The 15,465-nt window shown below is 37.4% G+C and overlaps 2 protein-coding genes across 4 annotated transcripts; one reads left to right on the forward strand and one right to left on the reverse strand.

Annotated features, from left to right (window-relative positions):
- Positions 1-40: 40 nt before the first annotated feature.
- On the reverse strand, positions 41-682 carry LOC132190731 (uncharacterized). The gene has a single exon (XM_059605783.2). It carries the CDS (start codon positions 680-682, stop codon positions 41-43), a length of 642 nt encoding a protein of 213 aa, XP_059461766.2.
- A 9,698-nt stretch (positions 683-10,380) lies between these two features.
- Positions 10,381-14,799, forward strand: LOC132190345 (EG45-like domain containing protein). Of its 3 annotated transcripts, none has more exons than XM_059605310.2 (5): positions 10,381-10,425; positions 10,926-10,957; positions 13,854-13,970; positions 14,097-14,397; positions 14,518-14,799. In XM_059605310.2, exons 3-5 carry the CDS (start codon positions 13,856-13,858, stop codon positions 14,522-14,524), a joined length of 423 nt encoding a protein of 140 aa, XP_059461293.2. In that variant the 5' UTR covers positions 10,381-10,425; positions 10,926-10,957; positions 13,854-13,855; the 3' UTR covers positions 14,525-14,799. The 3 variants fall into 3 exon arrangements, with proteins under 3 accessions (XP_059461293.2, XP_059461294.2, XP_059461295.2); XM_059605311.2 differs by lacking the exon at positions 10,381-10,425 and adding an exon at positions 10,692-10,741; XM_059605312.2 differs by lacking the exons at positions 10,381-10,425; positions 10,926-10,957 and adding an exon at positions 12,905-13,104.
- Positions 14,800-15,465: the final 666 nt, after the last annotated feature.

A 15,465-nucleotide genomic window follows, 5' to 3' on the forward strand; every position in this document is an offset into this window, starting at 1 on the left:
TATGGGCTCCTTGATTACCCTCCCCGCGAACAAAAGACATTTACCATTGTTGGAGAGACTGTAATTCTTGCTTTATATCATCCACCATCATCCCCAGGTTGCTCCAATCCGGGTCTGAAGAGTTAATGGCCTTAATTACCCCCTGTGCATCCCCCTCAAAATGAAGGCAATCAAGTCCCAAATTTTTGCAAAACTGGACCGCCATAAGCGCTGCCTGTGCCTCCGCCTTTAGAGAATTCAAACTGCCCACATAGGTTTTGCTCAAAGCTGCGATGACTAGACCCTGCTCATCCCTCACCAATACACCAAAACCCATCCAGCCTTTTCCAGATGCCAAAGAAGCTTCCCAATTTACTTTTTTCCAGCCCAATTGTGGATGTTGCCATCTTACCATAATTCCTTCATTGGGGTTGTCATGCGCCCCTGCTCCCAACTCGGTAGCTGCAGCAAAGTCTTCTATAGCCACCTTTGTTCGTTGAACCAGTAACGTGGGATGGGTCATAGAACCACCGTGCACCACGTCATTTCTTCGAAGCCACAACCGATGAGCTAGGCCAATAAATTGCTTGATTTCAGCTTCTGCACAAAGATTAAAAATATCCTCAACCAATTGGAGAAAAGATGAGGCATCTGTAGAACTTTTCTTCTGCAATTTTTGGCACCCCATACTCCAAGCATCCATAGCAGAAGGACACTCCCATAAAATATGTAAAGTCGTTTCTGGAGCAGTCCCACATAATGAGCATAATGAATCCTCAACAATTTTCCGCTTGTGTAAATTACTCCGAGTAGGCAAAATCTCATGACATGCCCTCCATAAAAAATTCTTTTCGACATTAGGAATTTTTTGCGCCCACAACTTGCTCCACACTGTACTATGTCCCACCTGTAATGAGCATGAAGCACCATTCTAAGCATCAATTTCCAGCTGCAGATGATAGGCACTTTTGACAGAAAAAATTCCATTTTTCGTGCCTCGCCATGTACACCTATCTTCTCTATTAGATAAACCAACTAGCACCGACTAAATGAGATCAATCTCTTCCTTTGTAAAGAGGTTGGCCAGCAGGGTAGAATCCCACCACCGAGAATCTTCGTTGATGAGTTCACTAATAGTAGCAATCGTGCTGTAACAAAATTGGCCGGGACTGCGCCATATACGTAGACGGCCTAGGAATCCATTTGTCCTTCCAAATTTGGATCTTTTTCCCGTCGCCCACCCTCCATATTAATCCGGCTTTCAATAAGTCACATGAGCTAAAAATACTCCGCCAAGCATACGAAGGTTGTGAACCAATAGAAGCCTCAAGAATATTGCCGTTTGGATAAAATTTACCTGGCATAATTTTTGAAAGAAAGTTGTTTGGGTTTTGCCAAAGTCTCCAACTCTGCTTGGCTAGAAGCGCTTTATTAAAACTCTGGAAGTCACTATATCCCATTCCACCCAATTTTTTTGTTGTCCCCAAACGATTCTAACTCATCCAATGCACCCCGAACTCCTTATTTGGTTTATTCCACCAGAATTTTTGCATAAGTGAATTAATTTCCGAACATAGAGCCTTCGGAAGGAGAAAAACACTCATGCAATAAGTTGGAATAGCTTGGATCACCGCTTTCAACAGGATTTCCTTCCCAGCTTGTGACAAAAATTTTAGGGGAAAATGCAGTTTACCCCCCTGAAGTTTCAGGGGTTTTTCAATTTTAACCCTAAAGTTCAAAAATTGGCAATCTACCTCCCTGAAGTTTAAAAAATTATCAATTTAAACCTTCCGTTATTAATTTCCGTTAAATTGGACGGAATTTTTTTTTTAAAAAAAGAGCCTGAGGGTAATGATGTAATTTCATAGATTTCCGTCCATTTAGACGGAAAAATTAAACGGATGGTTTAAATTGCCAATTTTTGAAACTTCAGGGAGGTAAATTGCCAATTTTTGAACTTTGGGGTTAAAATTGAAAAATCCTTAAAACTTCAGGGGGGGTAAACTGCATTTTCCCCTATCTTTCTGTCTTGCAATCTCTTCCAAACCCTATCAATAATCCTCCTAAAAGCAGCTGTACGAGATTTTTCAACCAAAGCTGATAGACCCAAATAAGTATCATAACATTGAATGGAAGGTATTCCGGCCACCTCAAGAATCCTCCATTTATCCACCAAAGAAGTATTCCGGCTAAAGAAAATAGTTGTCTTGTTGCAATTTAGGCACTGTCCCGATGCTTCTTCATATTTTTTTAAAAGACCCGTCAAATTCTCCCATTGTAAGATGTTAGCCCTACAAAATAATAAACTGTCATCTGCAAAAAATAAATGGCTTATACGAGGACCTTGTTTTGAAGTAGGGACCCCTGTTAAAGAACCATCTCGATTAGCCCGTGACAACATAGAGCTCAACACCTCTGCACAAATAAGGAATAAGTAAGGAGAAATCGGATCCCCCTGCCGTAAACCCCTCGTCGGATATATATGGCCACATGGAGTACCATTCACCACCACTGCATATTGGATAGACGTCACACACATCTTAATTAACTTTATCCCCCTTATATCAAACCCCATCCGCTTCATTGTTTCCTCCAAAAAATACCATTCCACCCGATCATACGCCTTACTCATATCCAATTTAACTGCCATAAAACTTTTCTTACCATTCATACTAGAATGCATGGTATGAAGAGCTTCATAAGCGGCTAAAACATTATCAGTTATGAGCCTCTCCGGAATAAACGCACTTTGAGTGGGTGAAATAATATGTGATAAATCTTCTTCAGTCTATTAGCAAGGACCTTTGAGATTAGTTTGTATAAAACATTACACAAACTAATAGGTCTAAACTCAGTAACACATGTCGAATTCTTCACCTTAGGAATTAATGCAATATGCGTCATATTTAAAAAAGATGGCATAATTCCAGAATTAAGAGTATCAAGAACAGCCTGACAAACCTCATCACCCGCCGTTTCTCAATGAGTTTGGAAGAACCCCGCAGAGAAACCATCCGGACCCAGTGCTTTAAGCGGTGCCATTTGGTACAATGCTTGTTCGACCTCCTCTCTAAAAACGGCTTCAGCAACTCGTCATTCATAGAGAGCAAAACTTGTCCTTCAAATTGCTGCAAGCATGGCTCCAAATCTCCTGCAAGACCAGCTGAAAACAAACCTGAAAAATAGTCAACAAAGGCCTGCCCAACCTCCTCCGTAGACTCCCATAAGACACCTTGCTCATCTTTAATTGAAAAAATCTGATTGGATTTTTTTCGGTGGTTTGCACAAGATGGTAAAACTTGGTATTCCGGTCGCCATTCTTCAGCCACTCGGCCTTAGCATGCTTTTTCCACCTTAAGTCTTCTTAGGTCAGCAAATTGTTTAGCTCTTGCTGCACTTTTTTAACTTCGCCATTTGCTGCCACGCCTTCCTCTCCATGCAACTCATTTAATTTTTTGGAAAGCTGCTGAATAGAAGTCTGTAGAAGACCACGGCCTACTTGTTGCCATTTCCAGGATGCACGTTTACATCGTAATAACTTAATGTTAATGCTCTCCCATCCAGTACACTGACGCAAATGCATATGCCATGTTTGCTCGATACAATCAATATAGCCCCTGTCAAGAGCCCATGACGCTTCATACCCGAATTTCCTGCCTCCCGTGCTGCCATTTTTTTGTCCAATTAAAAATAGCATTAACACTGCATGGTCCGAATTAACCGTATGATCCACCAATACCTCAGTAGCTGGAAATAAATTGCACCAAGTCGAATTTGCTACCCCTCTATCTAATCTCTCCTTCGTATAATCTTGCCCTTCTCGACCATTATTCCATGTATATTTAGGGCCGCGATATCCAAGGTTAGACAAGTCACATTCATTCAAAACAGATTGGAATTTTTTCATTTGGCCGCTAGACCTCCCACTGCAGCCCCATTTTTCTGATAAGGATACAATTTCGTTAAAATCTCCTATACAAAGCCATGGAGTCGGAGAAAGATTGCCCAACACCTTAAGTAATTCCCAAGCCTCTTGACGTTTTGCTACATCCGGATGTCCATAGAAACCTGTAAATTTCCAAGGAACATCGGAATATGTAGTTTGGATAACGCCATTGATGTGTCTTTGGCTAAAGTTTTGAATATCCACCATTATCTCTTCACCCCAAAACAAGGCCATACCCCCACTTTTCCCCACACTATCAACTACAAACATACTTGGAAAACCCAATTTATATCTTACCATCTCCATTTTTTCTTTTCGCATTTTAGTCTCCATAAGGAAAACCATCCATGGGCGCTTCTCCTTCACCATCTGGCAAAGGTCACGAATTATCCAGAAGTTCCCAAGCCCCCAACAATTCCAACTAATGATCATCATTGCGGTCGGCCAAGCTGCTCCGCAGCTTCTGCCATCCCCGAACCGTTAAGATTTTCTGTCATTGAAGCTAATTTATGTCCGCAAAATTCAAAACCAAGGCTTTGAACCACTCCCCATATTTCCTTCTGCTTCCATTGGCCTTGCTTTGGAGGTGACAGACTCCTCTCAAGCCTATCTTCCTCATCTCTAAATTTCCTCTTTACACTCGCCTCCTTCGTACCCTTCTCCGCTTGCATGGTTTTTGCCACATCTGCCAAAAGGGGTCCCATGTACGTTGAGTGTGAGTCTGCACGTGACATAGGACTAGGAGAAAGACCAGATTGTCCTTCATTATCAGCTAATCCCTTCCGTTTTTTGACCCCCTTGAAGACTCCACTGCCACCTCATGCTCCCCATTAAAATTCCCCCCAGCTGCCTTTCCTTTTGAAGAAGATTTGGCTGCATTAAATTCTTGTGAATCATCTCTCCTTTCATGCTCTCCAGCCCACCCATCACTCCTATCATAAAATCCATCCTTGCTTTGTTTAGGAAAAAAATCTCTCCCTTTATGACTCCCACGTTGCCCTCCATGCATCATGCCATAACTCTCATTTCTTTCCATCCGAGCATTGGGCCGTTTAGGGTTTGGGCATGATCCAGAGGAATCGCCGCCCATCTCCTTCTTCAGATCATCATCATCGACGCCATTATGCCGACCTCCTCCTACGGCCAGACGTTCATAATTTGCCTGCCCTGTCCACCCTGTTCGACCTCCCCTCTCAAATCGTCGTGTCGGCGATGATGCCCTCAGCACAATCCATACTCTAGGGAATTCTCTTGAAAACGCATCTTACTCTTAAAAGGACACCTTGTTTTATCATGGTCAAGAATTCCGCAATAGAAACAAAATTTTGGAAGGCGTTCATATTGAAATGCAATCCATTTTGATTTTCCTTGCACCTTCAGCATTCTCCCCCGTGCCAGAGGTTTCGCCAAATCAAGTAAAATTCTAACACAAAGGAATGCTCCCCATCCAATACCATCCACTCCCGTATCAACCATCTCCACTTCACCAACTGTGGATCCAATACATCGTCCAGTAGTCTGGTTCATACATGCCAAAGGAAGATTAACCATTCGCACCCAAAATGCAGCTTTCTCAAAAGTATATTCCAATGGTGAACTCAGCCCGTCAAAATCTTCAAGGAGAAAAAGGCTTCCTTAAAAAAACCAAGGTCTACCTTCCAAGATCCTCTTTTTATCCCCCAAATTTGTGAATACCACCAAAAACAAATTCTCTCCCAAAACTTGGAATGAAAGTGTTCCCGATGGTTTCCACCAACTCTGTAGGGTCATTTTAATGGTTTCCTTGCTAATCATCCGATCCGTGACTAGTTTCCCCAACACACAAAATTTCTCCCACTCTACTCCATCAAGCAGTTCTTCATCTGGCGTCTCCAAATCAAGGCTCTCTTCCTCAGTTAAAGAGAGATTCATCCACATTTTCGATAGATCCTCCATCACAGATTCTGCAACAAAAACGCTTATTTCTTCCAAATGACTCAAGTCATGGAATACTATCCTTCTCTACTAGGGTCTAGAGAGAAAACTCACATGTGGGTCTAGGATTTAATAATAAGATTAAGTAACTGTGAAAAGTAGCATTACTCATGCACGCTACATGAGCGTGCAGGCACATGCACTTGTTAGAGGCGCATAGATTGTAATCAAACATTGAAAAGAACAATGATTTACTGTATATGAGACTATATGCATGGAATGCCACTTATTTTCTAAAAGCTCTATTTGTTAAAATTTGCATTTTGTGTTAATTTTCTCTTCTTAAAATAAAAACATTAAGAAATAATTCAAACATAAAACATTCATAAAAACATAAAAACAATTTTCACATTTATATTGCATCAGAACACATTAACAATCAAAACCTAATTTGTCCTTTCATATATATATACATATATATATATATATATATATATATATATATATATATATATATTTCATGGTAGTAGAATCCGAATTTCTTGTTTTGGGTTTAGTTGTTCTTCATTGCAGTACAAATTTGTGAAATTATCCTTTCCCCATGAACTATCACTCAATTATCATATACCCCTTTCAATTACTAACTTTATATTACGACTCCATCAAACTACCATTTCGTTATCAAAACCTTCATTCCATCAGTCAATGTCGTTTAGTCTAAGTTAGTAAACTACTATTAATGAGGTTAAGAATTTAATATGTATTTTAAATGTTTATAGACACTTGACAGTTAACATTATTTTACATTGATTGGATGATATTTCCTCCAGACTGGTTTGGAGGAAATTTCCGTCCTTAAAGTATTTAACATGTATGGTCTTTGCTTCCTTTCCCTCATGCTTTCCAAGATACAAATTAATGGAGGGTAAATGCCTATCCAAAAAAGGTCCTCCGGACTCAGGGCCTGCCCAATGTATTTGAGGGCTTTAGGCGAAATTTGTAAGTGAGGCCTTATTTTATTTAATATTTAAATATATATTAAATAATATTTATTTTAATATTTTTATTTAAAAATAATTCTTCTTGTTTTTTTGGATGTAAAATTACTGATTAAGGTTTTATATTCAAGATTTTCTAAAATAAAATAAAATCACACTGACGCAGAAACAGCTTCCTGGATGCCTAATGCTAGTGTTTCTTGGATGGCTAAAGCATCCGTCTTGGCAACTAAGATTTTAGCATTCTGGTGAGTGACAATATTTTGAGTAATGGCAGCAGCCATCACTCCATTCTCCATGATCGAATTGGTCACTTTAACTAGATTACTAACGACATCAGATGTTGGCTGTCGAATGTGTAGAAGGTTGTCCAATGTTAATAGCAGCAAAAACAAAAAATCAAAGAAAAATAAAAAAATAAAGCGGCAAAAATTGGAAGAAAAAGAATAAAAGAAAAAGAAAAAGAATAGGAATAGGAATAAGAATAAGGGTAAGAACCAATTTCGTAATCATTTTTTATAACAATTTATCTTAGACCATTAACTAATCACATGGGAGTAGGACAATATATATATATATATATATATATATATATATATATATATATATATATATATTGTTTTACTTTTAGACCACCAATCTTAGACCACTGATCTTGAGGCGTAGCAAAACGTGAATGTACATGGCCATTGGATGTTTAACATAGGCCATTGAATTGTAGTAGAGCACCAACTACAATTGCATTTATTATGTGTTTTGTACGCACAGTTATGCATCTGTTTCAACAGCTATTATTGAATCATGGATTCACTAGATTTAATCAACACTTGAGATTTCTGCATCGAGTGGTGTGGAGCAAATCTTATGCAACTACACTTGCACATGATTATATGCAAAGTTTGTTTGTTCGATAGTGTGATACAACTGTAATGCAATTTTATCAAATAACAATTATATGGTGTGTGAATTGGCCATGGGATCATTCTTGTTGGTATGATCAACGTCTTAAATTGAAACTTATAATTGATGATCGATGCAAGAGTCAAGATAACACATGGTCATTTATGTTTCTACATAAGCTTGTAGAGGAATTGAGGCCTTATTAAATTGAGGCCTTTTTTAAATTATTTATTTACCATGATTAGATGCCTTAACTTTTTATGGAAAAAAATTTTTGGGCCTTATTAAAAAAAATTTCACAACAAATTTTTTTTTGGGCCTTATTAAAAAAAAATTCACCAAATTTTTGTTTTTTTTTGGAACTTATTAAAAAGTTTTTTTGAGCCTTACTAAATCGAGAGCCTTAGGCAACGGCTTAAGTCGCCTAGCCTTTAGGCCGGCCAGTCCGGACTTCACCACAAGCATCCTTAAAATTATGAGAGCTGCTGCCATACGGTTGTGGCAGAAAACATGGGTTTTCTGCCCACCAATCACAACATGACACATCAACATTTTAAGAAAAATGCAAAAACTTAAAATGAGAACAAAACACCAAAACAAAAAAAAATGAGGACAAAAATGAGGAACCACCAGCCCCATCTGGGTTAGGGGTGGCAAAATGGGTACCCATACACGACCCGATTACGACCCGCGGGTACCCGTTACACGATTAGCCTATACCCAGACACGACCCGTTTAGCTAAACGGGTAATCGGGTTTGACACGATTATGACACGAAAATAACCGGGTAACCCGACACGACCCGTTTTACCCGTTTAAAATAACCAGGTCTAAACGGGTAGACACGACCCGACACGACCCGATTACCCTAAACTATAAAATTTTTTTTTTAAAAAAAAATTAAAATTCAAAATTGTAATAATAATACTAATACATCAATATAGTCAATGCAAAAAATTGAGTTCTAAGAGATTAAAGGCTTTAATAAAGGATAAGGAAAAAAAAAAAAAATTTGGAAAGTGACCGTAATTGACAAATTGTACTCCAAAATAAATTACTAAACTCATAATTTCACCTAAACTTAAAAGTTAAAAGTTAAAACAAGTAAGTTCATTTATTAAAATAGTCCACTTATAATTTAGTCCCACATGTAACAAAAGTGTTAAAAAATTAATTTGAACAAATATACAAATTCTCAGACATTTTTTTTAGCATCCAACCCTGGGCCAAGACTCAATATTTTTGAATTCCATGAGAGTCATAGAAGACCAAGACCCTTATTTAATTGTGCAAATACATTTATCAAAATGTGTAATATAATAGAATAGTTATAATTTGAGAGACCAAGTGAGAGGGAGTCAGGAGAGAGTTAGGTTACAGAATAGTGAGAAATTGAGAATACACTAATGCAGGGAGTCAGGGACTGATTTTTTTGTTCAAAAATCAAAATGGTAAACAGGTAAGGTAAAGTAAGACTAGTAAGTTAAGTAAGTGAGTCAAAGACTCAAAGTGTAAAACTGACGTGAGCTGTGGGCAGTGGGCTGTGAGCCTGTGAGCTGTGAGTCAGTCAGTCCTCACGTGAAAAAAATCAGAAAAAAAACCGGGTCGGCACCCAGCGGGTCCAAAAAAAAAAAAAAAAAAAACCGGGTCTGGCGGGTCGACCCGCGGACCCGCCAGACCCGACGGGTCGACCCGTCAGACACGAAATTTTCGGGTCTTAATCGGGTAGACCCGATTACGACTCGAACCCGATTAGCCCAAACCCAATACCTATTTTTTCGTGTCGTGTTCGTGTCGGGTTCGCGGGTCGTGTCAAAATTGCCGGCCCTAATCTGGGTGGCCGGCGTGGCCACCCTCAGGCCACGGGGTGGCCGCGCGGCCACTCCCAGGCCACGGGGTGGCCCGCGCGGCCACCCCCAGGCCACCCCAGATCTGGCTGGGGTGGGCCCGCGCGGCCACTCCCAGGCCACAGGGTGGCCGCGCCGTGGTGGCTGGTGTGGTTACGGGCCACCCCTAAGGGGCGGAAGCGGAAGCGGCGTTTTTTGGGCAGCGGCTTCAGGCGGAGGTGGGCGGCAGGTCAATGTGGGAGGAATAATATGGTGTTTTGTTCTTATTTTGAGTTTATGTGCTAAGCTAAGGTGTCAGCTTGTGAGTGGTGGGCAAAAAACCCTCTCTTTTTGCCTTGACCGAATTGAAGTTATTCTCTAAAATTATATCTAGATTTATTCCAATCATTTGAAGATGACATCTCAGCATTTGAGGAAAGATCTTCCTTGTACGGAAGCATGAGCTATCAAACACATAATGCATAAATATCTGCCTTTTGGACAACATCATAAATAGAGAATTTTACTCCCCAAAAAAAAAAAAAAAATTATATTGCTTGATTCATACTTCATATATATTCACATACTATACAAGATCAGATGCTATATGGAGTCATTATCAACCGTGTAATTACTTGCAGCCTACTCCACTAAATATAAACTTTTCCTTGGAAGTAATGTATTTTGTATGGCCCCAAATGCTTAACATGAAAAATATAGATTGGGTGTAAGTATTGTATTACCCATTTGCCTACGCATTTAACATGTTTGTAAGCAATATCATCAATAAATAAACACACTATATTAATTCCTTAGCAATAATATTTGTCAGGCCCTGTGCCATCCAACACAGTACTGTCAGGTACATTTTCTATACTATATATTACCTCAAAGAGTTGCCTCTATCCTGTTTGATCCAATATATATATATATGAAGTTAGAACAAGAAATTTTCTGATAATTCCTTGAGTTTGAGGGGATATTTGAATATATCTTGATAATTTCCTTGTTTACCTAATATATGATCAGATAGTTATTTATTCCCTAATTGTGTCGTTTCAATTTTTTTTTTCTGTATATAATATTTTAAATTAATTTTCTTAATGCATTTCCAATTCTAGCCATAACCTGTACATAGTTATAACACACAACCTAAGACAAAACCTCCCAACTAAAAGGTAATACTCCTTACCAATCCATCCTAGTCATGTGAAAATATTCTGGCAATCAATTCGTGAATTTAATGTCAAATCATCATGAATTTGATAGGCAGAATATACCTTTATTAGAATAATTTTATTTTATGATTATTATTACTTTTTAAATGTATAGAATATGATTACTTTCATGGTCTTTTTGCAGGTTCTATTTCTTGGTCCAGAGTGGTTTTTCAGGTATGTGTTCATGTTGGATAATTTTTTCATCCGATTTCAGATAATGGGTTTAACTCTTTCATTTCCAAACACAAAATAAGCAGGAAAATCCGAAAAAGATATATATCGTTTGTGTTCCTTTTAAACGTACATAAGTGATTGCTTGTATATCTTGTATGTGCAATCTATCACCCCTTCTAATCCTATCTATACTTTGCGAATATGGAAAGAGGGTAAGATTACAATTGTGAATATTTGTATATAAGTTCTGTTTGGTCGAGATGGATTCCCTCATATTAGGCTATCCAAATTTTATTGAAATTTAGGCAGTTTAAGAAAAGAAGTTTCATAACCTGCATATTCCAAGCAGCCTAGGGTGCATGCCCACTTTCATGGGCCACTAAAGCAGGTCGACCTTGCAGTCATCCTATGTGCCTAATTTTAGGAGATCCTAATATATCTTTTTTACTCCCAAAAAAAAAATAAAAAAATAAAAATAAAAATGTAAGGTGCATTTTATTCAGTAGAACAAACCTATTCCTTCCAAACTCATTAGAAATTAGATCTTGGAAATTCCTTTATCAAAGGGGAAAATAACAATTCTCTCACAAAGTTATAGAGATCAAATGTGGAAGATATATATGCTGACTCCTTGCAAGGGAGGATGTTGTAGTAGGGCCCCTTTCTTTTGTATTGATTGGACTTAATAGCCCTATATTGATATCATATTTGACTTTAGGCTTTAGCCCTTGAAAAACTAGTTTCTGGGTACGTTATTCTTCTTATTCTTATTCTTTCTCTTTATCTGCCTCAAGATATTCAATAAATAGACTTGTTTAATTTTAGGCCTGGAAATGAACTCATCCTATTATTCCCGACCTCATCTTTTGTTGGTCTTCACCAAATCACCTTATTTCAATTTTCTGGTTGGAAAACCACCTAATTTTAAAACCCACAATATATATAGCTTGCGCCACCATCCCACAGAATGGGTCACTTTCGATCGTTTCTATCCCTAAACATTCCCCAAGGGTCACACAACACAAAGGGGTTTTTTATTTTTTATTTTTTATTTTTTAATTTTTTGTCTCTATAATATGTCTTATCTATTAATTTTTTTATTCCAATTTATTTATAAAAATAAATACAATTATTTGTCTATAGTACGGACGGCAGAAAAGTAATAATTATCAAAATAATAAAAGAATAAAGTCCAAGCTGCATCACCGTATGCCATATGGAGAACGGAGGTTCTCTATGCCTGGTTTTGTTTGGTATCCGACACTTCAAATCGTAATATTTTTTTAGTACTTAGGATTTCACGTTTTTATTTTTTATTTTATCTAGGTTTCAATTCGTATCATATGATACATGTCTTACGTTTTTATTTTTTATTTTATCTAAGTTTCAATTCGTATCATATGATACATGTCTTACGGAGTTTAGTACATCTATCACTATTCTATCGGTCAAACTAACAGATTGCTATAAGGATGATTTTGGCTAACCCTCTGTGACCTATCTGGGGGTGGCTTAAAAATGTTCTTATTGCATTATTATTTTTTTTTTTTTATAGTGCTTAGGGATGATTTGGCCCTCCTTAATGGCCAAAAATAAAGTGGCAAGCCGAAAGCATTTAAAACAGGTCACGTAATACGGAAATAGCTACTTAGTTAGCTAGTTTATTCTAAAGGAGTCCTTATATCCTTCTAGAAGCGTGGCTTTTCAGAGAGCTTTTGAAGTTCTGTAATGCGTATATGATTCTTAATTCTAGGTTCGTTTCTTTTTTTCTTTGAAAAATGGTGCGAAGAGGAAAAACAAATGGGAATCGAATCAGCTTTGCGGCGATTCAAACTGCTTAAAGGCTTGAAAGAAATTCCCACTACTGCATGCTTTTGTCTTTTATTTATTGCCCCTAGAGCTCTGTCCAAAGACAACATAAAAATCACCGATCGAACAAATGGCCAGCTGGTTCATCTATAAGAGAGTAATGAACATCGTAATATACGACCAACAATCAACTTCCCACTTTTTATGTCCTGCATGCAATTGATCTGACCGTTGAACTATTGAGATTGCAGCAATTCCATTACTTTCTACCTTCAAGTTTCAACTAATATCTACAACTATAATTTATCAGTCTCCTAGCGTATATCCAATATTTCAAGGTACCCATCTCAATCTATTTCACATTTAACATGATTTTCAAAACATGATTGAGGTTTCACACTTTTTTCTAATTAAGTTTGACATGTTTGATTGTAATTAAATTATTCTTATCTTCATTTGCCTAAATTCCTTTTATAAATATGAAATATTTGTAATGTAACCTTATTAAGTAAGAGCAAAATGGTAGTTTTAGAGCAATTACTCAATGGTGAATGTATGTATCTAATATCAAACCACCCGAAAATCCTTTGTTTTTGTGTTTTTTTTTTTCTCTTTAATTTTTCTTCGCCGGTTAACACCGATTTTCGATCCCTAATGGCCTCGTGGACTCCAATTTTTGTTTTCTTCCTTTTTACGGCAGTGCCTCTCTCCTGAGACTCCTCATTGCCATTTAGTAACCTTTTTCCTCAAATCTCTGTCTTTTGAGTGTATCAAGCTTTTAGCAACATCAATCGAAAACTCATTAGTTGATTTACAAAACCCCGCAAAAATCAACCAAATCAAAAGTCTCACATGCCTCCACACTCCTCCTCGTCTCGCCACACCTTCATCATTTTCTGTTGTAGACGACAAGTCGCTTAGGTGCTTCAACATATTTGGTATATATATATATATAATCTAGAATTGATAAAAATTGTAGGATCCAAATGAAACTAGGAATTTAATATAAGGGTCCTTTGTAGGATCTAATTCTCGTGACAACATCTAGAATTGATATAATTCTCCTTAATTCACTTTGAATTTGCAGGAATGTCTAAGCCCAATCTTCTGTCTCAATGCCTATTTCTATTGCTCCTAGCACACATCTGCCATGTCTCCCATGCTGATGTTGGCACAGCTGCCCGCTACAGACCCCCATATTTGCGTAAGTACTGAATACAAAATATATATTGGCTCCAAAAATTACTTCCATTCAAAATCTTATCAAACATATGCACCATCATTTTTTTTTTTTCTTTTTCTTTCTTGGGTTATGATCATATATATACAGCCACGGCGTGTTTCGGAAGCGATGCCGACCAATTCCCATCAAGCAACCTGTTTGGGGCGGCTGGCGAGGGGATATGGGACAACGGTGCCGCCTGCGGGAGACAGTATTTGGTGCGATGCATAAGCGCGCGTGTTCCTCGGACTTGCATTCCAGGGCAAATCATTCAAATAAGGATCGTTGATCGTGCACTTTCTTCGGTTTCTAGGCCTTCCAGGGATGATACTACCATTGTTCTTTCTACAACTGCTTTTGGGACAATTGCCAACCCTTCTGCTCCTTTCATTAACGTCGAATTCTTACAGTGAGTCTCTCTCTTTAATTTGTCTTTCTTCAACGTTGAATTCAAATCAGAATTCTTGTACAGAAATTCTTGCATTAATTTCCCTTCCACTGACAAATTTGCATGTGTTCGAATGTGCAGGGTTTGAAGTGGACATACAATTACAGGAAGAAATTTTTCTGCATAATTCATAATTATGTACAGCTGAATTGTATTTGGTCCTGTTGGTCTTATTACTAGATAATTATAATTCAAAGGCAACATATATAATCATCTGGTATGCACGTGGCTTGTTTGCTGTGGATGGATCGGATGGCCTGTAATTGATTTAAGGATCCCACATGGAAAGCAAATCTTGATGATCATCATTATCTTGTATACCTCTTGTTTATCTCCAAATAAGATATGTGTAAATTTATCGTTGGATAGGTGTGATATACATGTGAATCTTATAAATTCAATGGTAGTCGATAGATTTGTTAAAAAGATGAACAAGATCATGTGCAAGAAATTGACATCAAACACATCATATTCTATTCATTTTATATTATAATTATCGAATAAAAATTAAAAAAAATATTGCAGTCTACAATCAATTAAATAACTATAATTTCTTATAAAATACCAATAAAAAGAGCAAACCCTGTTTGGCAACCGACTCTTTTTTTTTTTTTTTTTTTTTTTTTTTTTTTTTTTCTGGTTTTGATTTTTTTTTTCTCGTTTCTATCCAAAAAAGTCACTCATTGTTTCACATTTACAAACAAATTTCTTCATTTTTTACTCATTGAAAATTCAAAACTCATTTTACAAACATCAACCCACATTTATGTCATATCAATCTATTTTCTTTCTCATTTCTATTGGACTGACCTATTTGCTTATGATAGTCTCGTAGGGATTACAAAATTTTTTATACAATTAGGGCTTCTAGGTTGAGTCGTGATTGGGACCACGCCTGGCGTGCATCAACAGTGATGCACGCCAGGCACAAAATTTTTTTTTTTTTTTTTTTTTCAAAAAAATTAAAATAATAAAATAATAATAAAATAATAAAAAAAAAAAATTTTGTGCCTGGCGTGCATCACTGTT

Source organism: Corylus avellana, chromosome 9 (assembly GCF_965113065.1).
Source record: "Corylus avellana chromosome 9, dhCorAvel1.hap1.2, whole genome shotgun sequence".
Taxonomy (NCBI): Eukaryota; Viridiplantae; Streptophyta; class Magnoliopsida; order Fagales; family Betulaceae; genus Corylus; species Corylus avellana.

Coding starts and splice junctions, on each gene's coding strand:
- LOC132190731 (XM_059605783.2), bottom strand. CDS start 682: ATGGATGCTTGGAGTATGGGGTGCCAAAAATTGCAGAAGAAAAGTTCT.
- LOC132190345 (XM_059605310.2), top strand. CDS start 13,856: ATGTCTAAGCCCAATCTTCTGTCTCAATGCCTATTTCTATTGCTCCTA. Junction 13,971..14,096: donor CTACAGACCCCCATATTTGC/GTAAGTACTGAA, acceptor ATATATATACAG/CCACGGCGTGTTTCGGAAGC.